This window comes from Aquarana catesbeiana, linkage group LG04 (genome assembly GCF_042186555.1).
Source record: "Aquarana catesbeiana isolate 2022-GZ linkage group LG04, ASM4218655v1, whole genome shotgun sequence".
Lineage (NCBI taxonomy): Eukaryota > Metazoa > Chordata > Amphibia > Anura > Ranidae > Aquarana > Aquarana catesbeiana.
The window spans coordinates 125,339,189-125,366,162 of NC_133327.1; the positions used below are offsets into that span (position 1 = coordinate 125,339,189).

General features: G+C 41.8%; 1 protein-coding gene across 3 annotated transcripts in view; it reads right to left on the reverse strand.

Annotated features, from left to right (window-relative positions):
* Nucleotides 1-26,367, reverse strand: part of CEP63 (centrosomal protein 63) — a 42,623-nt gene extending 16,256 nt beyond the window's left edge. For 2 of the 3 annotated variants that reach the window (XM_073625523.1, XM_073625521.1), the window contains exons 1-8: nucleotides 26,212-26,367; nucleotides 17,990-18,075; nucleotides 14,951-15,128; nucleotides 13,154-13,249; nucleotides 11,073-11,189; nucleotides 4,189-4,302; nucleotides 2,999-3,211; nucleotides 1,298-1,443 (exon numbers count right to left, since the gene is read on the reverse strand). In XM_073625523.1, the coding sequence (XP_073481624.1) occupies nucleotides 1,298-1,443; nucleotides 2,999-3,211; nucleotides 4,189-4,302; nucleotides 11,073-11,189; nucleotides 13,154-13,249; nucleotides 14,951-15,128; nucleotides 17,990-18,036 (911 nt within the window). In that variant the 5' untranslated portion in view covers nucleotides 18,037-18,075; nucleotides 26,212-26,367. Of the gene's footprint in view, nucleotides 1-1,297; nucleotides 1,444-2,998; nucleotides 3,212-4,188; nucleotides 4,303-11,072; nucleotides 11,190-13,153; nucleotides 13,250-14,950; nucleotides 15,129-17,989; nucleotides 18,076-25,853; nucleotides 25,958-26,211 lie in introns of all 3 variants that reach the window. The other variant, XM_073625522.1, reaches the window with a different exon arrangement.
* Nucleotides 26,368-26,974: the final 607 nt, after the last annotated feature.

A 26,974-nucleotide genomic window follows, 5' to 3' on the forward strand; every position in this document is an offset into this window, starting at 1 on the left:
TATGGATATCTTTAATGGGCCAGTTATCAAATAAGAAACTGCTTAATCTAAAATGCCTAACAAAAGGCTGTAGCTTTTGGGAAGCTCGGTCACAGAAGAGTCTGCTTTATGGACCTATGCCATGGTACATGGTAAGATGAATCCATGTGTTCACATTAACAAAGCATGGGAAGTGCTGACCAATACTTTTGGTAAAACTAAGCCTCGGCAGGTTGCACAAAGAATACATCTGCTCAACCAACTGCGATCAAAAGCGAATAGGACAACATTTTCCAACCACATTTCTTATGGTTTAATTCCACAATCCAAAACAGTTATATCGAAACTATTGTTACCTTACAACCACGTATGTCCCATAAATCCATTATAATGTAAAGAACCAGGTCAGTGGCAGCAGTGATTTAACCTCCCTGGCGGTATTCCCGAGTCTGGCTCGGGGTGGATTTTTCATACCAAAAGCGGTATCCCCGAGCCAGACTCGGGCTTGCATCGCAGGATCCAGGAAGAGCATACTTACCTTGTCCCCTGGATCCTGCGACGTCTCTCCGCTGTGATCGGCAAGCCGCTGTGTCTCGCTCGATTCACAGTGCCGAGCTCCGTTCCCTGCGAGCGTTGCGACGCACGGGGACAGAGTTCGGCGGTAAATTCAAAAGTGAAACACACAGTACAGATACAGTATACTGTAATCTTACAGATTACAGTACTGTATCAAATAATGACACATCCCCTTTGTCCCTAGTGGTCTGCCCAGTGTCCTGCATGCAGTTTTATATATATAAAAACTGTTCTTTCTGCCAGGAAACTGGAGATTGTCCATAGCAACCAAAACTGTCTCTTTACATCAAAAGTGGTTTTAGACCAGCTAGAAAAAAGCGATAATAAATTATAATCACTTGCAGAATTGAGCGATAATGATTTGTGAGGAGATCCGTCATCAAACACTAAAAGTAAAAAAAGCTAAAATTCTGCAACTGAGCAAATTTCAGTGTTTTTGATTTGATTACATTATGATATAATTTTTATTATTATTATATTATTATTTGTTATAATTATTTATAGTTATTTATTATATTATAATTTTTTATTTTGTTTTTCAAACTTTATCATACCCGGGATGTCTACTAGACTCTGGTTTGGACAGATTTAAGTGAATTATTCCTAAGAATTATAGGCCTACAATATAAAATGCCAAATTTCTGTGCAAAATAATTGTACCGCTTTCAGCACCTAAAATCTGAAATAATCATACCGCCAGGGAGGTTAAGGTAACCTTTATTCTCAGGTAAGATCAACTCACCTGATGCTGCTCTCCCTTTCTCTCAGCGTCTTGTTCACCCTGCACACCTCTCTGTGTAGCTCTTCCTTCTGTGCTTTAGACCCCTGCAGGAAGTCAGTCTGAGCTTGTATAGTCGCCCTCAGCTCAGCTTTCTCCTCCTGGAGAACCTGTATGGAGAAAAAGCAGGAGAGTTTCTTAAACAATTATAATTAAATGTTTAGATAACTACAGTACAGAGTGGCCTAATAAGGTTTTTTATTTCTGAAAGAAGTGAGAAAAAGTTTGAAACGTTATCTTTTTACTGCTGCTCATGTATTTGCCAGGTGTCAAACAGAAAAAGAAATTATAGATATCACCTTCTGTTATTTAGCAGCAAGAGGAAGCCCCCCCCCCCCCCCCAAATCACAGACACAAGTCGCAATAAAATCGACTATTGCAACTCCCTCCTCATTAGCTTACCTTTGCATAGGCTATCCCCTATTCAGTCCATCATGAATGCCGCTGCCAGGCTCATCCACCTTACAAACCACTCAGCGTCTGCTACCCCTCTCTGCCAATCCCTCCATTGGCTGCCACTCACTCAACAAATTTGATTCAAAATAATAACAATAACTTACAAAGCCATCCACAATTTGGCCCCCAGCTACATCACTAACCTAGTCTCAAAATACCAACCAAATTGTTCTCTTCGTTCATCCCAAGACCTCCTGCTCTCTAGTTCCCTCCAGGACTTCTTCCGGGCCTCTCCCATCCTTTGGAATTCCCTACCCCACTCTGTCCGACTATCTTCTACTCTATCCACTTTTAGGCGATCCCTGAAAACTTTTCCCTTCAGAGAAGCTTATCCTGCCTCCACCTAACAACTGTGATTGTATTTTCTCCATCAGCTCATCCCCCACAGTTCTTACCTTTTGTATCGCTTGTCCCTCCCCTTTTAGATTGTAAGCTCTAACGAGCAAGGCCTGTTAGAGCTTACAAGAGTTGTAAAGTGCTGCAAAGTGTTAGCACTATATAAATCCTGTATAATAATAATAAAATATACATTTATCACACTGAGGTCAGTATAAAACCCTTCCTAGGATTTAAGTGCTGTTTGTGTTCAAATTAGGGAGACCCCCCTTCCCCTTTTAAATTTAATTTCCAGATGACAGTGTTAGACAAAAACAAGAAGACAAAGAAATGAAGTCTCTTCATTGCTCACACAGCATTTAAAACCTGACAAAGATTCTAACTCTTTTCAATTCCCTCCCAAACTAAACACTGCAAAACCATGGAAGAACATGGACAGTGCAATGGTCCAGTGGTCAGCAGTTGCAGCAATAGGATCCTAAGTTAAAATCCCAACCAGGATGCTACCTGCTTTAAGCATGCATGTTCTCCTTATAGTTGATTAGGTTTGCTCTGGGAACTCTGGTTGCCTCCCACAATCCAAAGAAATGCTGGTAGGGTAATTGGCTCCTGTCTAAATTAGCCCTAGTATGTGTATGTATGCATATCAGATAAGGACTTTGTATTGTGAGCTCCTCGAAGGAAGGCAATGATGCAAATGTACAATATGTAATACGCTGCGTACATTTTTGGCCCTATATAAACACCTGCAATAGATAATAGGAAATAAGCCACAAAAATATAAAATGGACACAGTCCCCAGAAATCTGTGAGAGAAACATCCTGAGTACAGTACAATACTATCATAGCAAAGACCAGCCACAGGGGCCTCACCTTTATGGTGTGCTGAGCCTGCTCAAGCTCACGCTCTGTTCTCTCCTGCCCAGAAATTAAGGACTCAAGCTGCAGATTCAGACTCTCTACTTCCCCTTCTTTGGCACAGAGAGTATCATTAGCACGTTCCAGTTGACCACTGAGAAGCTGCATTTCTGATCGGCCAGCCAAGCTTGTTTGCTCCAGCATCTGCTTACGGCTTTGGGATTGCTGCTGCAAAATCAAAAAAGGTAATAATCAGTATAAAAAAAAGAAAAAAACTGAAATCTGGCCGGGCAAATCACAGGCACATTTTGCTATAAAAGGAGTGGGTGTGGCGCTGCTTATTTTTAGTGGTGTATGTCCCTTTAAGTGCACTTGCGATAAGTATGCTGGGTAAAGTGTTTAGGTGTGCAAATAAGGAAAATAAAATACCATGACAAAATAAATAGGTAAACAGCTTATTAGTGAATATATGGTTGCAATATCTTACTGGTGAATAAATTCATAAAACAATGGAATCATCAAACTTGCACCCTATGTGCTGTGCTACAATAGCATCCGTGGAAAAGTGACATGTGCTATGAAACAATATAAAAGTCCAAAAACTAACTTGTGCTAAAAAGCAAAAAATAATAAGTCCATAATGCAGTATTAGTTAAATTCATAAATCATGTGGTGTGCTGGTGATTTTCAAACGTGCTCCCCCTTCTCCACCTCACTCACCAGAATCTCTCCCCTTTAGGGGGTAAGCCAACATTCACAGCACTTCGCAAAGTGTACAGTCTCTTTGCCTTTTGTAAATATGTGTGTGTATGTTGGGGTGGGGTGGGAATTTCCCAAATGGGGGGAAAAGACTACAATAAAAACTATTCTAGCCCTTGCACGTTCAATACAAAGTTTTAGCTGAAGTGCTTTAAGATAAAATACATGGATGCTAAACGAATTCAGCTTAGAGAAAAATAATGATCACAGATTAAATAATAAAGGCAATGCTAGCAATAACAATACTATACAAATAGCTCTAATCCACAGCAATCAGAAATCATCTCTAGCCTAGCTACAGAAAACTGAAACCTGATTGGCTTTCATATATTCTGCACATCATAACAATATTGTACTAACTTATGAGAGAAAAAAAAACACCTATCAGAAGGAAAGCTGTACACTTAAATATAGAAGTCAAAAAACAACTGTGTCCCTGTGTGTACCTGGTATATTTCAGCCTGTTCTGCAAGTGTCCTGCGCTGAGCCTCCAATCCTGTCAACTGTTGCTGATACAGGAGGCGCTGCTTCTCCCAGTCCAGAGACCTCTGGCGAAATTCCTATAGAAAAGCCATAATGCAAACAATTAGAGATATAGAAAGAGAAAGCACAAACTTACTAAACTGTCACAATTCTGCAAAAAATCATTTAATCACATGAAAAGTACTGTGCAAACCTTTTAGGCAGGTGTGGAAAAAATGCTGTAAATTAAGAATGCTTTCAGAAATATAAGTGTTAATAGCTGATTTTATCAATTAGCAAAATGGAAAGTAAATGAACAGAAGAGGAATAAAAATCAAATCAATATTTGGTGTGACCACCCTTTGCCTTCAAACCAGCATCAATTCTTCTAGGTATACTTGCACACAGGTTTTGAAGGAACTCGGTAGGTAGGTTGTTCCAAACATCTTGGAGAAGTAACCACAGATCTTCTGTGGATGTAGGCTGCCTCAAATCTTTCTGTTTCTTCAGGTAATCCCAGACAGACTTGATGATGTTGAAATCAGGGCTCTGTGGGGGCCAAACCCTCATTTCCAGGACTCCTTGTTCTTTATACTGAAGACAGTTCTTATTGACATTGGCTGTATGTTTAGGGTCGTTGATGTGCTGCAGAACAAATTTGGGGCCAGTCGCACACCTCTCTGATGGTATGGCATGATGGAAAAGTATGAATTTCTCAGCATTGAGGATACCATTGATCCAAATCTCCAACTCCATTTGCAGAAATGCAGCCCCAAACTTGCAAGGAACCCCCACCATGCTTCACTATTGGCTGCAGACACTCATTATTGTACCGCTCTCCAGTGAACAAATCCCTCTCGCTACAGCCAAATATTTCACATTTTGGCTCATCTGTCCAGAGCACCAGCTGCCATTTTTCTGCACCCCAGTTCCTATGTTTTCCTGTATAGTTGAGTCGTTTAGCTTTGTTTCCACATCAGAGGTATGACTTTTTGGCCGCAATTCTTCCATGAAGACCACTTCTGGCCAGATTTCTCTGGACAGTAGAAGGGTGTACCTGAGTCCCACTGGTTTCTGCCAGTTCTGTGCTGATGGCACTGCTGCACATTTTTCAATGTTGAAGGGAAGTAAGCATGATGTGTCTTTCATGTGCTGCATGAAGTTTCCTTGGCCAACCACTGCATCTACGGTCCTCAATATTGTCCAATTAATGGTGTCCTCAATGTTCAGAAATACAGGCAGATACTTATCCATCATGCCATACCATCAGGGAGGAGCGTGGCTGGCCCCAAATTTATTATGCAGCAGGCCAATGACCCCAAACACACAGCCAATGTCATTAAGAATGCTCTTCAGAATAGGAAAAACAAGAAGTCCTGGAAATGATGGGTTGGCCCCCGCAGAGCCCTGATCTGAACATCGAGTCTATATGGATATACATGAAGAGACAGAAGGATTTGAGGCAGCCTACATCCACAGAAGATCTGTGGTTAGTTCTCCAAGATGTTAGGCACAACCTACCTGCAAAGTAGGTAAACAAAAATATACCCAACTGAATGCAGACTTCCAGAGGATAGCAATAAGAGAAAAAAAGACCTTCTTAAACAATCAATGCAAAAAATTAGAAGAAAACAACAGAATGGGAAAGACTAGAGAGCTGGAAATATCAAGGGAAAGTTTTGTGCAAAGATGGGGACGACAATAGACAAAAAATGGCAAAGACTTGACAGAAGCAGAAGAGATAAAGAAGAGATGGCAAGAACTATACAAGAAAGATCTGAATGGCCAATATAACCACGTTGATGCAGTCACTGACCTTGAACCGGATATCCTAGAGAGTGAAGTCAAGTGGGCCTTAGAAAGTATTGCTAATAACAAAGCTAGCTGATGTGATGTTATACCAGCTGATTTATTTAAAATCCTGAAAGATGATGCTGTTAAAGTGCTGCATTCAATATGTCAACAAATTTGGAAAACTCAACAATGACCACAGTAGGGAAAGAGGTCAGCTTACATTTCCACACCAAAGAAGGGCAGCGCCAAAGAATGTTCAAACTACCAAACGATCGCACTCATCTCAAGCGCTTGCAAGGTTATGCAGAAAGTTCTACAAGCTAGGCTTCAGCAGCATGTGAACCGAGAGCTACCACAAGTACAAGCTGGATTTCGAAGAGGCAGGGAGAAGGAACTGGAGATCAAATTGCCAACATTTGCTGGATCATGGAGAAAGCAAGGGAGTTCCAAAAAAATGTCTACTTCTGCTTTGACTACAATAAAGCCTTTGAATGTGTGGATCGCAACAAGATGTGGCAAAACTGTCTTCTGAAAAATCTGCATGAAAGTCAAGAAGCAACAGTTAGAACAGGTTATGGAACAAATGACTGGTTTAAAGTTGAGAAAAGAGCGCGGCAAGGATGTATATCGTCACCCTACTTATTTAACTTATATGCATCATGAGTACATCATGCAAAATGCCAGGATCGACGAATCACAAGCCGGAATTAAGATCGCCGGGAGAAATATCAACCTGAGATATCCAGACGATACCACACTAATGGCAAAAAGTGAAGAAGAATTAAAGAGTCTCTTAACGAAGGTGAAAGAGGAGAGAGCAAAAGCGGGCCTGAATTAGAACATTAAGAAAACTTAAGATCATGGCAAATGGTCCCATCACTCCCTGGCAAACAGAAGGAGAAGAAATGGAAACAGTGACCAATTTTATTTTCCTAGGCTCCAAGATCATGGAAGACGGTGACTGTAGCCATGAAATTAGGAGATGCTTGCTTCTTGGGAGGAAAGCAATGGCAAACCTAGTGTAGCAATATGGACTACAAACCGTAAAGTACAGTGATCCTCCGGTGTTTCCGTGCATCGCATGTCCCTCTAGTGCTCAGTGTTAGCAAGTGACATCATATTTGTGAGCCAAACGAAAGGAATTGTGGGATGAGTAGTCCCCCAGACTGATAATGGCTTTGCATGCTTATGCGCCTGGACTACATATCCCAGGGATCATAACTACCATGAGGGAGATTGCTGGGAGTAGCTATAAAAGAAGCAAAAAAACCCACGCGGAGCTCTCTTGCTCCTGGGCCTGATGTGAAATGGACCTCTCCGTGCATGGAGAGAGAGATCGTGGCCTACCACACGGTATACCACATTCCAACCCGGATGAGATGGGCCTAGCTCTGTTGCGGTTCATCTGGCATCCATCCAGCACCACTCCGGTCGTCTGCCAACCAGTATACTGAGCTTCACATCGGGAGATCAATATGGCAGATCCGCTGCACGAGTGTTGCTAAACGAGATACTGTCCGGAAGACATCTAATCAGCCTGACAATCGCCCAACCTTTACAAATCCTTTATCACGGTTCCACTGGGACACTTTGCACATAAATATTTACCTTAGGAATCCTTTACTGAACTCGCTTTGAACACTGTGCATAGACACCTTTAGCTTCTTCTTTACAAGGAGCCTATTGCTTGTTACCACACCTTATTGTATTACAGTGAATGAGCTCCTACATGCCGGTGAAGAACATCAGATCTGCAACGGGGACATTTGTTTCATTACTGCTATAAGGGCCCTTATACCATCACCTTTAAGCCTGACCTCTCATTAGGTTAACAATTATACGTGGGCCAAGGACTCCCCCCATAAGAAGTATGTCCGTATATTCAGATAGCTGTGTTTATCCTTACAGGTGCTAGCAGTACTTCAATGACCCAGTGTATATAATATACTGTTCTACTTGATAATATCTTGCTTTGTGTTATTTTGAGGAATTCCTTTGCTGAGTTGGCACTGTCGCCTAAAACTCAGCAGATCTATTACCTCCTCTTTGTGACAATATCCTTTTCAATCTGTTCGAGTAAGCATTATCAGAGCGTAAATACACAGAGTTGTCTGATTTATTACTTTAAGGTGGTGCGAGGATATTCGGAACCCAGAGTGTCAGGTGGATTGGAATGTTCACCAGGTCATGGCAGTGCAGATGAGAAGGTAATTCCAAGCAGTCCCTTAGTGGGTTGTGCTACACTAGACAACAATATAAAAAGCAGAGACATCTCTCTATCAACAAAGTGCCGTATAGTCAAAGCTATGGTATTCCCAGTAGTAACCTATGGCTGTGAAAGTTGGACCATAAAGAAGGCTGAACGCCGAAGAATTGATGCTTTTGAATTATGGTGTTGGAGAAGACTCTTGAAAGTCCCTTGGATGGCAAGAAGATCAAACCAGTCAGTCTTGAAGGAAATTAACCCTGAACATTCCCTGGAAGGACATATTCTGCAGCTGATACTAATACTTTTGCCACCTAATGCGAAGAGAGGACTCATTGAAAAGACCCTGATGCTGGGAAACATGGAAGGAAAAAGGAGAAGAGGACAACATAAAACGAGATGAATAGATAGCTTCATAGAAACAATGAACATGAAGTTAAGCAAACTCAACTCTAGGAGGCAGTGGAGGACAGAAAAGACTGGCGCGATATGGGCCATGAGGTCACGAAGAGTCAGACATGACTAAACAACAAAAATCTGCAGAGTTCATTCAAAAAATGGTGTACAAGTGTACCTAGAAGAATTGATTTGATTTGGATTTCTCTTCTATTTACTTTCCATTTTGTACATTGATAAAAATAAACTAATAAAATATATATTTTTTAAAAAACATTGTTTTGCACAGTACTGTATATATCTCAACAATCTCAAGGTTACAAGTCCATCACCAGAGATCTAGATTTGCCTTTGTCCGCAGTGCGCAACATTATCAAGAAGTTTGCAACCCATGGCACTGTAGCTAATCTCTCTGGGCATGGACGGAAGAGAAAAATTGATGAAAGGTTGCAACGCAGGATAGTCCGGATGGTGGATAAACAGCGCCAAACAGTTTCCAAAGAAATTCAAGCTGTCCTGCAGGCTCAGGGAGCACCAGTGTCAGCGCAAACTATCCATCAACATTTAAATGAAATGATATGCTATGGCAGGAGACCCTGGAGGACCCACTGCTGACACAGAGACATAAAAAAGCAAGACTACAGTATCATTCTACTGTTTACCTAAAACGGAATGAGGCCTACAAAGAAAAGAACACAGTACCTACAGTGAAGTATGGTGGAGGTTCAATGATGTTTTGCTGCCTCTGGCACTGGGTGCCTTGAATGTGTGCAAGGCATCATGAAATCTGAGGATTACCAAAGGATTTTGGGTCGCACTGTAGAGCCATGTCAGAAAGCTGGGTTTGCATCCAAGATCTTGGGTCTTCCAGCAAGACAATGACCCCAAACATACGTCAAAAAGTACCCAGAAATGGATGGCAACAAAGCGCTGGAGAGTTCTAAAGTGGCCAGCAATGAGTCCAGGATCTTAATCCCATTGAAACCTGTGGAGAGATCTTAAAATTGCTGTTGGGAAAAAGCACCCTTACAATTAGAGAGACCTGGAGCAGTTTGCAAAGGAAGAGTGGTCCAAAATTTCGGGTGAGAGGTGTAAGAAGCTTATTGATGGTTATAGGAAGCGACTGATTTCAGTTATTTTTTTCAAAGGGTGTGCAACCAAATATTAAGTTAAGGGTGCCAAGAATTTTGACCAGCCCATTTTTGGAGTTTTGTGACATTATGTCCAATTTGCTTTTTTTCCCTCCCTTTTTTTGTTTTGTTCCAATACACACAAAGGGAATAAACATGTGTATAGCAAAACATGTGCTACTGCAATACTTTTCTGTGAGAAATATTTGATTTTCTGGAAATATTTCTGGGGTGCCAACCATTTTGGCCATGCCTATATATATATATATATATATATATATATATATATATATATATATATATATATATATATATATATATATATATATATATATATATATATATACATATACACATACATACATATACATATATATATAGACATGGTCAAGAGGAGCATGCCGATTACTGTACATTGTTCGGCGTGCATGGATGTAAAACAGGAACCAACTGTTCCTGTAATCTGGCTGTAATCCACGGATATATATATATATATATATATATATTTATATTTATTACATCCATGCACGCCAAACAATGTACAGTAATCGGCATGCTGCTCTTGACATTGTCCATGTCTACAGAGCAATATACAATAATCTGCAGAAACGACTAAAAAGAAGGAATTCTATACAAAAATTATAAAACAAATTACCTTCATAAACAATGCAACTCCACATGCAGTGATACATGCATCAGTGGTAATACCTAGTCATATGTATAAGAAGTATACTCTCAGCTGCCAGTTTATTTAAAGCAGGCTGTGCAGTAGCGTGCAAGCTCTGCTAATTATGTTCATGCTCCTAACCCCTATAAAAAAATAGAAAATAAATCACTTACTGATAGTATGCCCAAATTTACCTGTAAAGAAAAAGTTAGATTATGTACCTTATACCTATCTTCTACCTATGGTGCCTAGGTGAGGGCAATGCCATCTTCCTTCTGTTGAGATCCTGGGGAATACATAGGGCAACCCAAGTCTTTGGAGACGTTCTTGCACTGGACTGGGATATCCTTTTTTCTTTACATTTTGGACCTAGTATCAGCAGGCGATATTTACAGGGGGAGGGGGCCTAGATATTTTAAGTGGAACTTGCAATATATTGTAATGGTCCACATTAAGTTAGGCTCTTAAGGCTCCAAACATACAACTGATCAGCTGCCAGTTCAGGACTGTTTTTAATGCCACACTCTGTACTAGGACCAAACACCACTGATGTCACACATACCAACACCGAATAAAGTTTCGATGACGAACACGCTGAAGAGTGACGCACCCACACTGCGACTCCGATGAATGCAACCTAGAGTTTTCTATTTTTTTTCTTTGTAATTTTCTCACCTCCAGCCTTCTTGTCAGACGGCCAACCTCTGACTTCTCTTCTTCCGCTTTGCCTTTCACCTCCAGCCTGTGGTGTCTTCTCTGAACCTTTTCATAAGATCTTTTCAATTTATTGAGCTATTGACAAAAGACAGTAAATAAAGGGTTTCATTTCTAAAACAAGGAAATCAAATAAACTTCAGATATATTAATTGAACAATATCTATTAAAACAAAAGCAGGGAAAGTAAAATCAAAGCATATAAGGAAAAACTGCACAGAATTGATCATCTATGAAAACCACCAGTTAAATGACCAGTAGAATATAAAAACACAGGATAATGTTATAACATGCAGCTCTTAACTGCTGTAAAAAGTTGCACTTGGTTTGGCCCTGTCCACCTGCACAGCTATCAGTCTGGTTAAACTGACTATTAGATTTTTTATGGGGCTTTTTGTTCTTATGGTGCTGTCCGTTATCAGGGATAATGACCATCATCTTGGAAATAAAGATTGCTACTATGGGGAGACATACATGTAAGTAAGCATTTAAAACACTTGATTTTGATGTGCTTCTACCTGCACTTTTTAAGTTGGTGACAGGGTCTCCTTTAGGTTGTAGTGAAGTCTACACTTTTGTTTTTTAATTGGCCCCATGCAGTTTTATGCCATAAATGTGCTACTATGCACCACCTACTAGCATATTATGACAGACTTACCTTTAAAATGGAGCCCTATAGCGCTGCACTGTCACTGCCAGCACTCCCATTATCACCCAGTCTTCCTTCCAGGTTTGCGTTTTCTGGCCGTTTGAATGCCCAGGACTCACTGACATCACTGTGGCAGAGCTCTCTGCATTTAGGGGACATCCAGCATGCCCTGAATGCGCATGCGTAGTGACTTAATAAGGCTACAGCAGATGTGAGTATCCTATTTAAGAGTTTACTACCGCTTTAAAGTACAACTAAACCCTACCTGAACAACATTTTTTCTAAAGCACTGTGTAACATAAACAACTGAAAAGTCTTTTTTAAATTTAATAGACCCTTTTTTCAATCTCAGTGCTGCTGATATCCTCCTGCCTTTTGCAGTCACTACCTGTTTACATGCACTTGCTTCAGCTTTATTACAGGAAACAGTATTGACTTAGGGAGCTGGGTGACAGAGCCAGTGACATAGGTATCTGACACATAAAAAAATATGATGGGTGTGAAGAGTCTGCAAATGGCTTTGCAGTGCAAAAATTCAAGAAAAAGACAAGGGGATCAGCAACAGGTATCTGTGGGATAAATCAGAGACAGAGGGGGTTGATTTGCGAAAACTGGAGCATGCAAAATCTGATGCAGCTCTGCATAGAAACTTCAGCTTCCAAGTTTTATTGTCAAGGTTTAATTAAACAAGCTGAAGTTAGAAGCTCATTGGCTACCATGCACAGCTGCACCAGATTCTAAGTGTGCCAGTTTTAGTAAATCTCCCCAGATACTTTTTAAAGTATGCCCATTTGTAATTTAAGAAGTCTGCAAAAATGAATTCCTATCATGTCAAAATGTACAAAATCATTTTCAGTAAATGTAACTTTTATCACTAAATAGTCCAAGAGCTCCAGTCAGTTAAAACGAGTACCTAGGCATAATCTCTCAGGTTCTGCCCAAAAGGAGCATCTTGGAAGAATTAGGTTATGTTCTGAAGAACAGAATAAAGCTGGTCATATAAAGTTAGATTTCTCTTTTCAGCCTCGTGGGCTGAAAAAAAAAAAAAAAGAAGAAGAATCACTGACTTACCCCTATCTATGCTAAACTGCATGGATGGTGGAATCTCTGATGCCAGCTTTTACATTCCAAAGGCCGGCCCCTGCAGAGCAAAGAACGCATCTGATGCAGTCATTGTTTGGCCAACAACTTTCCACCAGACGCCTTCAATTTTGTAATTTAAAAGTTTGTTGAGCCAGGTCGTGCCACAGGAGCACACACAGCTCAAATCGTGCCCCATTCAGCATGAATTGGATGAAATTGACACCATGTATGACTAGCATAAGGGCTTAATTCATTTACAGGTTTAGTATGACTATGTCTTGATGGAAAAGGTAATGATGGTATAACAAACCTCTTCCTGAAACTGTGTCAGTTGAGATTCATACTCTGCTGTCTTCTTAAGATTGCTCTCCTCTTGCTCTGCCAGCTGTTTTCTTAGAGTCTTGATCTGTAGAATAAAAAAACAGGATACACTTTAATAAAAAAAAAGCCTTCGCATAAAAAATGAAACTACAGTTCTAGTTAAAATAATTGCTGGCAGGCTGTTTTTATATTGCAGCGGAGACTCTGTGTCTTCTGCATAAAAAAAATGCATGGTAGCAATGTTTTTTTTCTAAATGCACGTTGAGTTGGGCATGTGCAGTTCAGTGTACAGTTCTGAAATCTGCTGGAATTAATAAACTGCCTTGAGCATGTGCAGGAGTTATATTACACCAGGCTGGAAAATCAAGATGGCAGAAGAAGCCAGGGCAAAGAGCTCCCTTTGGCACATAGGTCTGCCATAATATTTGTATAGTGGCTTTGCGTAAATGTTTTAAATATTTATGTCTGGAGGAAGAGAGATTTATCCACCACATACAGAAAGGCTTCCTCGCAGTAATGCACTGTACACACGATAGGATTTTCCGATGGAAAATGTGTGATAGGACCTTGTTGTCGGAAATTCCGACCATTTGTAGGCTCCATCGCACATTTTCTATAGGAATTTCCGACACACAAAGTTTGAGAGATTGCTGTAAAATTTTCCGACAACAAAATCTATTGTCGGAAATTCCGATCATGTGTACACAAATCCGATGCACAAAGTTCCACGCATGCTCAGAATAAATTAAGAAACGAAAGCTATTGGCTACTGCCCCGTTTATAGTTCCGACGTACGTGTTCTACGTAACCGCGTTCAGAACGATCGGATTTTCCGACAACTTTGTGTGACCGTGTGTATGCAAGACAAGTTTGAGCCAACATCCGTCGGAACAAATCCATGGATTTTGTTGTCGGAATGTCCGATCAATGTCCGACCGTGTGTACAGGGCATAAGAGCTATAAAAATGTGTGATGGACTCCCTCAAGAACTAGTTCTTGCTAGCTCAGCAGATTGCTTTTTTAAACAAAGGGCTGGATGCATTCCTAAATGCACAAAATATGACTGGCTACTAACATTTAAAAAAGGTAACACTAGGGGTAGTTGATCCTGGAAATATCCGATTGCCTCCTGGGACCAGGAAGCTATTTTTTCCCCCATTGGAACGAATTGGATCATACTTTATTGGGATTTTTTTCTTTCCTCTGAATCAACTGTGGGTATAGGCTAGTGTATATGGAGGTTTTCTATTATTTTTTTTTTTCTATTGGTTGAACTAATGGCCTTGTGTCTTTTTTCAACCTAACTATATATTTATATCTTTTTTTAGTTGGGTAAATAACTCCCTGATAGAAACCATGAAATCACTGAGTAACCATCATGGGTAACAAGCACCCTATGATGTCTGCTACCAAACTGTTATTCTTAAATGAGACAATGTGAAAGAAAAGGCCCAATTCTTTTCAAACCCTTTGCTAAAGTTTCTTCATTTTGGCAGGGTTTTCTTGGATCAGGACCTGTGACCCCCAGCTTTCACACGTCTATTGGTGAAATCTGTTGGTATGATTTATTCAGATAAAGGTTTTTAAATGTATATCATTCTGGTATATTTGCAGAGTGCTAATAAAACGGGACCACAATGTTCTATAGCATTGTTGTCGATGTTAGTTAAACTATTCTGTATCGCTAAAACATTGGACAGAAGCATATGGGGATTTTCATTCAATGGGAATTTCATTTGCATTTAAACTGCAGAACCCATTCAGCTGTCAGAGATGGTAGGATTACCTCCTGGCTCAGTCTTTCTTCTCGAGCTCTGGAGGTATTTAACTCCTGCTCTCTGAGTTGTAAAAGCGTATTGAGTGTCTCAGTATGGGCTTCCCACTCAGCCTTCTTATGATCCAACATGATGTCAATCTGTCTCATCAGTTCTTGCAACTCTGCTTCACAGGAACTGTAAAGTGTTCTGACACAAGGGAAGAAAAACAATCATGTTCATGTAAAAAACACACCACAAGATTACAGCAACATTATCAGTAGAAACAACCAATACCAGTCTAACATGAAAAAAGGCATGTCCAGGGAACAGTTATTCATTAGCATGGATTATCAAAAATGTTGAAAAACAAGAGCAAAGGTTTAGTGTCTACAGCAGGCATCGGCAACCTACAGTACAAGATGCCTTTTTAACTGGAGCCTAAAACAGTGCTGCCATAGCCTGTAATTCACAGCTCACTAGGCTGTCAATTGCAAATCCTTGTCTGCCCATGGCTCACCCACCTCCCCAACTTTACTGACAGCATAGCACACTAAAAGGTTCAAAAGCAAGGTGTATGGAAGAAGCCCGTCCACCCCCCTACACCCTTCCTCCAATTGTTGGAACTGCTGTAGCAGTAAAACTTATGCATTTCTGCGTGTGTGGCTTGTGGTTGATCTGAGGTGTGAGGGTGCAGAGCTTAGGGCTGATCTGAGGTGTGAGGGTGCAGAGTTTAGGGCTGATCTGAGGTGTGAGGGTGCAGAGCTTAGGGCTGATCTGAGGTGTGAAGGTGCAGAGCTTAGGGCTGATCTGAGGTGTGAAGGTGCAGAGCTTAGGGCTGATCTGAGGTGTGAGGGTGCAGAGTTTAGGGCTGATCTGAGGTGTGAGGGTGCAGAGCTTAGGGCTGATCTGAGGTGTGAGGGTGCAGAGCTTAGGGCTGATCTGAGGTGTGAAGGTGCAGAGCTTAGGGCTGATCTGAGGTGTGAGGGTGCAGAGCTTAGGGCTGATCTGAGGGTGCAGATCTTAGGGCTGATCTGAGGATTGAAGGTGCAGAGTTTAGGGCTGATCTGAGGTGTGAGGGTGCAGAGCTTAGGGCTGATCTGAGGTGTGAGGGTGCAGAGCTTAGGGCTGATCTGAGGTGTGAGGGTGCAGAGCTTAGGGCTGATCTGAGGTGTGAGGGTGCAGAGCTTAGGGCTGATCTGAGGTGTGGGGGTGCAGAGCTTAGGGCTGATCTGAGGTGTGAGGGTGCAGAGCTTAGGGCTGATCGGAGGTGTGAGGGTGCAGAGCTTAGGGCTGATCGGAGGTGTGAGGGTGCAGAGCTTAGGGCTGATCTGAGGTGTGAAGGTGCAGAGCTTAGGGCTGATCTGAGGTGTGAAGATACAGAGCTTAGGGCTGATCTGAGGTGTGAAGGTACACAGTTTAGGGCTGATCTGAGGTGTGAGGGTGCCGAGCTTAGGGCTGATCTGAGGTGTGAGGGTGCAGAGCTTAGGGCTGATCTGAGGTGTGAGGGTGCAGAGCTTTGGGCTGATCTGAGGTGTGAAGATACAGAGCTTAGGGCTGATCTGAGGTGTGAAGGTACACAGTTTAGGGCTGATCTGAGGTGTGAGGGTGCAGAGCTTAGGGCTGATCTGAGGTGTGAGGGTTCAGAGCTTAGGGCTGATCAGAGGTGTGAGGGTGCAGAGCTTAGGGCTGATCTGAGGTGTGAGGGTGCAGAGCTTAGGGCCGATCTGAGGTGTGAAGGTGCAGAGCTTAGGCCTGATCTGAGGTGTGAAGGTACACAGTTTAGGGCTGATCTGAGGTGTGAAGGTGCAGAGTTTAGGGCTGATCTGAGGTGTGAAGATACAGAGTTTAGGGCTGATCTGAGGTGTGAGGGTGCAGAGTTTAGGGCTGATCTGAGGTGTGAGGGTACAGAGTTTAGGGCTGATCTGAGGTGTGAAGATACAGAGCTTAGGGCTGATCTAAGGTGTGAAGGTACACAGTTTAGGGCTGATCTGAGGTGTGAAGGTACACAGTTTAGGGCTGATCTGAGGTGTGAAGGTGCAGGAATTGGGGCTGATCTGAGGATTGATGTTGCTGAAATTGGGACAATTTGAGATGTTAAGGTGCAGGAATTCAGTCTGATAGGAGGTCTGAATATGCATACATTATTATTAATATTATACAACTATAATGCTCCATTGTTCGCTGGCACTGCCCTTGTCTACAGTATAGATATTTAACCACCAACACTAAAAACGCTACAAATCAGGCTTGCTGGGCTGATGTGGAAAAAAAGGTAACACTTTCATGGCAGGGTCACAAAAGCACAAAGGTAAAATTCAGGCATTTTGGGAAAAAGTGCTGAGTAAACTTTGTTTGAAAGTGACAAAATGAGACAAAGGCAGGATCTCAAAAAATACAGGGATTCTATGAAGAGAACAAGCCACTTTGCATAACTTAAAACTGAACTATACTCACCCAAACTCCAGTGATTTCGTGTCCATGAGTACCCTCCCCCTAGGAACAGACATCTTTGGCAGGTCCTCTTCTAAGTTCCGATCTTTAGCCATTTTGATTGGCCAAGCCATGCACGGAAAAAGCCGAAATTGTATGCCGAGCTGTGCATGTGCAGCTCAGTGTACATTGTGAACAAGCAGGTAAGAATACTTTAAAGCAGTAGAGACATGCTATGTCTCTTCTACTTTAATAAACCTCCCTTTTTACAAAAAAAAAAAAAAAAAAGAAAGTAAATTACATTTTAAAGACAAAAAGGTTTTCCACTATGCAAATCAACTAAATACATTACAGATGCATCAAGTTACAGTTTATTTTCCATAGAAAGCAACCACAGCCGGAGTGGAAAATCCTGTCCCTTCCCAGCCTGTTGCAGAATAAGGCCCCTTGTATGGAAGCAGGGGTCTCACTACAAAGGTCCGACATACCCCTCTGCAATAAACAAAACTGATACACCATGCTGATTGGTGAGCTCTAGTTCTGACTCAGCAAGTGGTGTGTTGGACATTTGCAGAGAGGCCACTGCTGCCACACAGAGTAGGGGTCTTTTCCACTTCTCTGCATTTTTTTATACTCACCCTGTCTTTCCTTTTTTTTGCATTCCTTCCAACAAAGCTTCCATCATGGAGTGATAACGTTCCAGAACCAATACCCGCTCATAAACCTGGAAGAAGACAAGAACACTATGATAACTACGTAGGACACTTGGGATTTTGCTAAGCGTAACATGCCAAGGATGCTTGAGATGACACCCGGACAAACTTTGTAATCTATGAAGTAATCAACTAAAAACTGGACACCCACATACACATTACAATCTGATTACAGATTTCCAGTTTCCTTTATACTGCTCATACATATGACATTATATCAGCCCTTAAAGTGACACTAAAGTCTTTTTTTTTTTTTTTTAAATAACAAACATGTTATACTTACCTGCTTTGTGCAGTGGTGCACAGAGCAGCCCAGATCCTCCTCTTCTCAGGTCCCTCACTGGCTCTCCTGGCCCCTCCTTCCTGCTGAGTGCTCCTACAGCAAGCAGCTTGCTATGGGGGCACCCGAGCCGCTGCTCTGTGCATCTCTGCAGACACAGAGCCACGACTCGGCCCCGCCCGCTTTCACTCCTCATTGGTTCACTGACTTTGATCAACAGCCATGGTGCCGCTGCTATGTCTCAGCCAATGAGGAGGAAGAGTCCCTGAACTCAACATCAATGGATCGAGAGGGAGCTCAGGTGAGTATTAGGGGGGCTGCTGCACACAGGTTTTTTTATCTTAATGCATAGAATGCATTAAGATAAAAAAAAAACTTCTCAACATTTTAGTTTAATAATTTCCATATTAATTTCGGTAATTGTTATAATTTTCTGCAAGGCCCTGAGTTTAACCCTTTTATTGAAATGATTACCATAAAACGATCACAGCATTACATGTTTATTTACCTGCAAACATATTGCACAATTTATATTCAATCAGGTTAAGCTAGCAGTACCAGCAATGGCTGAAAAGCCCTCTCATCAACCCCTGGGATGCTGCAGTGACCTCTTGCTGTAGAAGGGCCCCCCCCCCCTCAGTCTCTCCCCGAAACCCTCTGGAGATCAGCGGTGGGAAGCAGAGGGTGAGTGGACGCTCCAGTCTTCCTGCGGCAGCGGTGCAGGTGCTGTAATGTGGGAGGTGCTGTGCTGCCCCCCGGGGTATCCTCAGGCTCCACTCCCAGTCTCAGGGTCAGATCTCTGGTCTCCGGCTGCCAGGATAATATCCAGAGGGGCGCTCTCTCTAACTCCCTCGGTGCCAAGAGGAGGAACTTTCCCGAGAAGTTGAATAGAAATCATCTCTCCACTCCTACTGCACAGTGTCTTTTGGGATCTATAGTGTAAGTTGTCTATTCGTCCAATTATATGGCTGTCATCTCAAATTACATCTCCCAGGATTGAGGATTCTCAGTGCTCTGCATAGAAGTCTTTGGGCTTGCCTGGCTTTAGCTCTCCTTCTGCTGTTCGAATGAGAATAGTCAAGCATAACAGCAGTATCTCCATAGAGGGAGAGAAGAATAAATGGGAAGGTCTCCTTCATATTGCTGTAGCCCAGTACCTGACCATAGAAACATAATTATGTACTGTAGCATGTTATCACCATAAGTAAGAATGGATTAGCAGTGTCTACTATAAATGTGCAGATCTACAGGAGATCATTTTTACAGCACAACTTTTTGTGTAAGACCTCTTTTAGCTGCTTACTAACCTTTTTCTATGAATTGGCTGTTCATGTCCCCAGGTTAAGATCTGTGATGATCAACAGAGGGGGGGGGGGGGGGGGTCATAGCATCAGAAACTAAATGAAAGCAATGGGTCTACACCAGTACTCCATGAATAAAGACAACCTAGGGGACAGATGATACCTGAATGTAGCATGCATGGCAGGGACATGTAAAGTGTATCTCTAGGTGAAACTTTTTTCTTTTTCAGTTTTAGATTGAGTGGGAAAGGGTTAGACCCTATATCAAAGTTTTTATTTCTGTCTCCACTGGGGAGATTCACCACTTTATTTGTACTGCGACCACTGTCATCAGAAAAAAGAAAGGGAGGGGTAATCCAAAATATTTTGATTTGCTCCAAAACGTGGATTTGATTTAAATCAGGCTGATTTAAATCACTAGAAAAAAGGCTTGATTTAAATCTTAATTTTTAAGGAGCAACCGTCATCTCTGTCCCGCAGCAGCTCCTCCTCTGACTTGCTGTTGACTCACCGACACTCCCATTCATTTTAATGGGACGGCTGATGATACGGCAGTGACACAACAAGGTGAGGGACGTGGCGGCAGCAGATGAGTGGATGCCTGCTAACAGGCGCTGCCATGATGGATCTGAAATGACAGGTGCTCTTTAAATGTAAGGACTCATTCTTACTGGTAGTTAGAATCTTTATTATTTGCAAACAAAATGAAGGTTTCCTATTTAGAATAATAAGCTGTCAAGTTAGTAAAACAGCGATATCAGAACTGATTCAATCATGCAGTTTGTAGTGTGCATAGATTTGCAAAACAATGGAATAAAGGAATATTCCTGAACTTTGTTTCATCTCATGGTTACTGTGAAGTTGTGTCAATGCATCAATGCAGTGCATGTTATCTCAGCTTGCAGAGCTTGGATTCATTGAATGAGTTTACCAAAAATGTAAATCTTGCAGAATATACAGCCTCATGCTACATAACTAAACTCCAATTCATGCTGAATAAACTAAATTATTAATGTATCTTAAATAGAAAACTATCTTTAGATTTTTACTCCAAAAGCATTTTATTAAAATAAATTTGATAAAAAAAAAAAAAAATAGATTTACAGTGGAACCTCGGATTACGAGCATACTCCGTTACAGGAGTATGCTCGTAATTCAAAGTACTTGCATATCAAAGCGAGTTTTCCCATTGAAGTCAATGGAAACGAAAATAATTTGTTCCGCGTTGACTTCAATGGGATGCAATACCGCATGCGGCCAGAGGTGGGGGGGACGCTGGAGAGAATCGAAAAGGTCCGAGGATACTTCGGCTGACCTCGGCAAACCTCGGAAACACTTCCTACCCGAGATTTGCCGAGGTCAGCCGTGCTGTACTCGGGCCTTTCTGTGCATTTCCAAACGTGACGTTCGGCTCTGCTCGGGTCCTGCGCCCCCCCCCCCCACCTCAGGCCAAAAGCTGTACTGCACACCGCTTTGGCATGAAACATGCTCATTTTGCGAGACAACACTTGCAAACCGAGTTACGATTTTTAAAAACACAGTGCTCGTATTGCGAAACGCTCGTTGACCACGTTACTCGCAATCCGAGGTTCCACTGTAAATTTAAAAAATAATTGATTTAAATCCAAAAAAATCTGATTTTTTTAATTTTTTTTTTTTTAAATCACTGATTTATATCCACCCTGCTCCAAAACACATCTTCTACTGGAGACACCTGTCCCCAGAGCAGCCGCCTAAGGGGAGAATTCCCCTCACTTTGGAAGGTCTTTTCAGTCTCTAGAATAGGAAGTAATGGGAAAATTCTTCAATGCAAGAGAGATTGCAAAAAACAAAAAACCTGTCAGGGTTTTAAACCCACCCCTAATCTATCAATATCTGTTTTGACTATACATACTGTTTAATCTTCTTATTAATCAGTTTTGAAAACCATGGCCAAGTGTTTAAAGCAGGAGGTCTTTCTGGAAAGTTTAGTAGGAGACTTAAAATAATACTCCTTGATAAGGATGGGCTCAGGCGTGTTCGCACACCCCACGTGCTGAGCCCGCCAGGAAGTCAGCACTGCGCAACGCTAATCACAGGCAGTGAGACATTTCCTGATCTCTGCAGCCGCGCATCGGGTAAATGTCTCACTGCTTGTGATTAGCCGACTTCCTGGCGGGCTCAGCACGTGTGGTTTGCGAATACGCCTGAAATCATCCTTACTCCTGGCACGTGAATGCAATATGACACGAATCTACAGGAATGAAGCTGGGGATGATCACCATGTGACACATACCTAACAAACAGTGATCAAATCCCCAAGCAGCCCCCACAATCCCCTCTGGCAAGGTATTGAGCTCATTCTAATACTGTTTGAAATATTTTTGCTCTCATTACATGAGGCCCGGTAGACATTGTTACAGTATGCATTCATACAAATGAAGTCAGACACAATTTCTAATGTTAGGATCAGCCACCCACATCACCAGTTGGTGAACCACTCTAATTAATCACAGTTCTGTAGCGTTAACTATAGGCACTTTTTTATTTTTATTTTGGATAGCGTAAGGGAGGGTTATAACCCCTGTAACGTTTATTTTTGCCATCTTTATTCCATTGGGGAGATTTACCTCCACTTCCTGTTCCATAGCTAAACAGGAAATGAGAGGAAATCATTGCAGCAAATTAAGGGAATCCCCAGGTCACCAGAACTAGTGTCCCTACTGGAAGATTTCCACTCTATTACTTTTCTGGGGACAACCCTAAATTTGGGCTTTTCTTTTGCTTTCACTTTCAATAATGGTAAACAGGACAAATAGAGAGGGGGGAACTCCCTAACAGGGGCACAGACAGCAATAAAAACTGACAGGTGTTCTAATCCATTTCCCCTCTATACTAAACTAAAAAAAAAGTTTTACTTTTAGCTATACTTTAAAGCTGAATTCCAGGTATGGATTTTATAGCGTAGTTACATTGGTCCAGCTTGGATCAATATTAAGTATGCATATTCCATATCTGTAGGTGAATTGTGGAAGTGCAGAATTACTGTGTAGTAGTCACCATACAATACAGGTACAATAACTGCCACTGTCTTCCTGGTCCTGTGCCAAGGGGCTACCCTTCTTCACAGTGAAAACAGGGGGTTGTTTGCTTGATCCTGCCGCCCTTAACAGTACGCTTTGCATTTTTCTCAATAAAAGAAAGGTGATTGGATCAGGTGGAGAAGTGGGGCAGTGGCATCACAATCTTCACCTCCTACATTTAGAGAATGCTTTGCATTCATTAGGAAAAATGCAAGGCATTCCGTGTATGGCGCCTGAAATGCAGGAATACACTTTAATGAATAAAAAAAAAAAAAAACTATAGTTAGCCCAATTTTTTTATAATGTGAAAGATGATGTTACATTGAGTAAATAGATACCAAACATGTCATGCTTTAAAATCAGTTCTGGGCTTACTGACGGCTCTGGTAAGCTTGGAAACAACTGCGAAGCGGCAGGAGGGGGGCACCTCTACTGCTGCCTCTAAAAATGATCCTGTGGCAAATCTGAGGCCAGGACCACTTTTACCAGATGTCGAATCGCCCACAGAATAAACAGATGCCAGGGTTATGGCAGCTAGCTGCTGCCATAACAACAGTATTTAACGTCAAAATCATGACATATATAATACTGTGAGCGGTCGGCAAGTGGCTATGGTAGTGGTGATTCTCTGCTTTCATGGGGATTGGCTAGGTGATTAATATGCATACATACCATTTTCTGAGCTGAACCAATGTAACCATGCAATTAAATCCATACCTGGAGTTATTCTTTAACCCCTACGCACCGACCGCACACATACATGCGGCCTCACGGAAGTGGTCTTTTTTCCGTGGGGCCGCATGTACGCGTACCTCCCTTTGTGCTGGGAGCGCACTGCATTTGCACTTGTCCACACTGCTATGTTGTGGTATGAACAGAACATGTAGAAAATAATTGTTTTCTATGTGCCCTTGAACAGAGACCTGCATTAATCAGGTACAGGAAAATACCAGTCTCTGCATATAGTGTAAACGTACCCTTAGGTCTCATTCACACCATAATGCGCATAAAAACTCATGAAAAAAAAAATAATTATTACACATTTACATGAGTTTGTATGCACATTATGGTGTGAATGAGACCTAAGGGTATGTTTACACTATATGCAATGACCTACATTTTTCTGCACCGGAAAACCACAGATCGCTGCTAGGGCACACAGAAAACAATTGCCATCTATAAGCCCTGCTCATACCACAACACCGCTGTGATGTACATTGCAGAAAAATGCAGATATGCTGCTCTCTAGAGACATGGACACAAGCTAGCACGGTAAAATGCTGCGTTTTACTGTGTGAACTAAAGTCAAAGAGCTCCAAGTCCACCTTTGTGACCACATTTCATCTCACAGCCACATATTGGCTCCATTCACACTTCGTGGAATCGTGAGCAGAATCGCGCCCATCGCTGCACAACACGCCTTTGGGTGCCATGATCCTTTAATGGCACCTCAAATGTGATGTAATTCTGCCGCGATTGTCAAGTGCCAAAGCACACCTTTACCCACTTGAGCTGTGGAAGATTTTACCCCCTTCGTGATTAGGCCATTTTTTGCTTTTCAGCACTGCGCTATTTAACTCGTAATTGCGCAGTTAATTAACGCTGTACCCGAACAAAATTTTTATCATTTTTTTTACACAGATAGAGCTTTCTTTTGGTGGTATTTGATCACAACTGGGTTTTTCATTTTTTTTGCGATATAAACAAAAAAAAGGCCAAAAAGTTTGAAAAAACAAAACAAAAAATATTTTCTACTTTCTGCTATAAAACATAGCCAATAAATAAAAAAAATCTAATTTCTTTATAAATATTGGCCAAAATGTATTGTGCTACATGTCTACATAAAAAAAAAAAAAAAAAATCACAAAAATGCCCTGTACACATGACCGGTTTAGCCGTTGGAATAAACTCCGAAGGTTTCTCCGACGGAATTCCATTTAAGCGGTCTTGCCTTGACCACATTCAAACCAAAGTCCGACCGTCCAGAAAGCAGTGACGTACAACAAGTACGACGGGACTAGAAAAAGGAAGTTCAATAGCCAGTAGCCAATAGCTTCGTCTCGTACTTGCTTCAGACTATGCGTCGTTTTTGGTCCGTCGGAACAGCATACAGACGATCGTTTTTCCCAATAGGAATTGGTTCCGTCGGGAAATATTTAGAACATGTTCTATTTGTAGGTCCGTCAGAATTTTCGAAAAAAAAAGTCTGATGAGGCATACACACGATCGGAATAGATGATGAAAAGACTCTGTCTGACTTTTTCTGTCGGACATTCCGCTTGTGTGTACACGGCTTAAGTGTATATTAAATGGTTTGTGTGAAAGTTATAGTTGCTACAATTTATGGTATGTTTACTGGATATAAATTTTTTTATATACTACTAATGGCCATGATCAGCGACTTATAGTGTGACTGTGATATTGCGGCGGAAAATCTAACACTAACTGAACTTGGGGGTGAACAGACTGCCACTGACATCACCAGTGACACTAATACAGTGATCAGTGCTAATACTATACACAGTCTCTGTACTAATGACACTGGTTAGGAAGGGGTTAACATCTAGGGTGACCAAGGGGTTAAATATGTGCCTAATAATCTTTACTGTGTGATGATTTTACTAAGCAATGTGCGGATTTTTACTCCCTTCTTTGCAAAAAGAAAAATGTCACATCTCTGCTGTCTGTAGAAATCCCTGCGTTGTTTGAATACACAAAGCTCTCTCCTGTCATTGGCTCAGCTGATCAGCAGGTGCCTACCATATATCATTGTCCAGGACCTGCTGATTGGCTTGTGCTGCAGCGAATAACAGCACAGTCTTCTGGGCCACGCACGCACGCACATGCACGAGTGAACCCGGAAGAAAAGACACAACATACAAGTACGTGATTGTGCCGGTACTGCGGCGGGTCAGAAAGCGGTTAAAAATTGTGCAATGCTTGTCGTGCAAAAAGGATCTGGAGCTTCTTTTTGAATGACAAAACGCGCATAGGGCAGGCCATTGAAATGAATGGACTAGCCCTATGCGACACGCAGAGTCGTGTGAAGATCGCACAGCGGGAACACTCGTTCGCGCTGCGCAATATGTGAAAGGGGTCTTACATGGGGTGTAACATGGTCACATTCCCGCAGCCCCCCCACTTACCTAAGCTGCGGGTGTTCTCCTTGAAGCGTCATGTTTTTTTTTTCTTTTAATCTGTGGCTCCACCAACATGGCCGTGTCATCCATTCATAGATTCATTCAGTGATCTGTGAATGGAAAGACTACAAGTCCCATCAACTTCTCAATGGAGCACAAGTGCAGTGACAATATGCTGCTGGTAAACCAGTGTTTACTTCCTCCAGCCCTATAATACAAGCTCCATACAGATCTGGGGCTGGAGGAATGCTCTGCACAAGCTTCAGCATTGCACGTTTTATTATTGTGAAGCATTTCTGATATGTTTGCAGAAGATGGACTATGACTTTAATTTTCCACTGAGATAAATAGATCAGCACTGTACCTGCTCCAAAGTCAGACTCTCTTCTATCGGTCAGCATACATCTTCACACTGCTCTGCAAACCCTTACAGGAACCAAGCCTCACTTTCACATTCCAAGAACCAAGCCTCACTTTCACATTCCAAGAACCAAGCCTCACTTTCACATTCCAAGAACCAAGCCTCACTTTCACATTCCAAGAACCAAGCCTCCCTTTCACATTCAAAGTACCACACTTTGCTTAACGGTCCAGGAACCAAGCCTCACATTCAAAGAACCAAGCCTCACTTTTACATTCAAAGTACCACGTTTCCCTATCACAATCCAGGAACCAAAGCTCCCTTTCACGTTCAAAGAACCAAGCCTCCCTTTCATATTCAAATTACCACGCTTCACTATCACAGTCCAGGAACCAAGCCTCGCTTTCACAGTCCAGGAACCAAGCCTCACTTTCACATTCAAAGAACCAAGCCTCACTTTCAGCTCTGGTTGTTGTATTATTACTCTGAATCGTTTTATGGTTTATGCAGTTCCCTCTAGCAGAGGCACAGAGCATCATACCTCCCAACATTTTGAGATAGGAATGAGGGACACCTATTAGCAAATGTATGTAGGCATAAGACACACCCCCTTAAAGGAGAAATAACCCCCCAAAAAAAGGTTAATTAAAGTGGATGTCCACCCTTAAAAAAAAAAAAACATAAAAACGCTCCTTTAAATACATTAAAAAACATTTGAAAAAAAAATCTGCGGTGATCTTCAGTCTTCTCCTCCTCGCGTTGATTT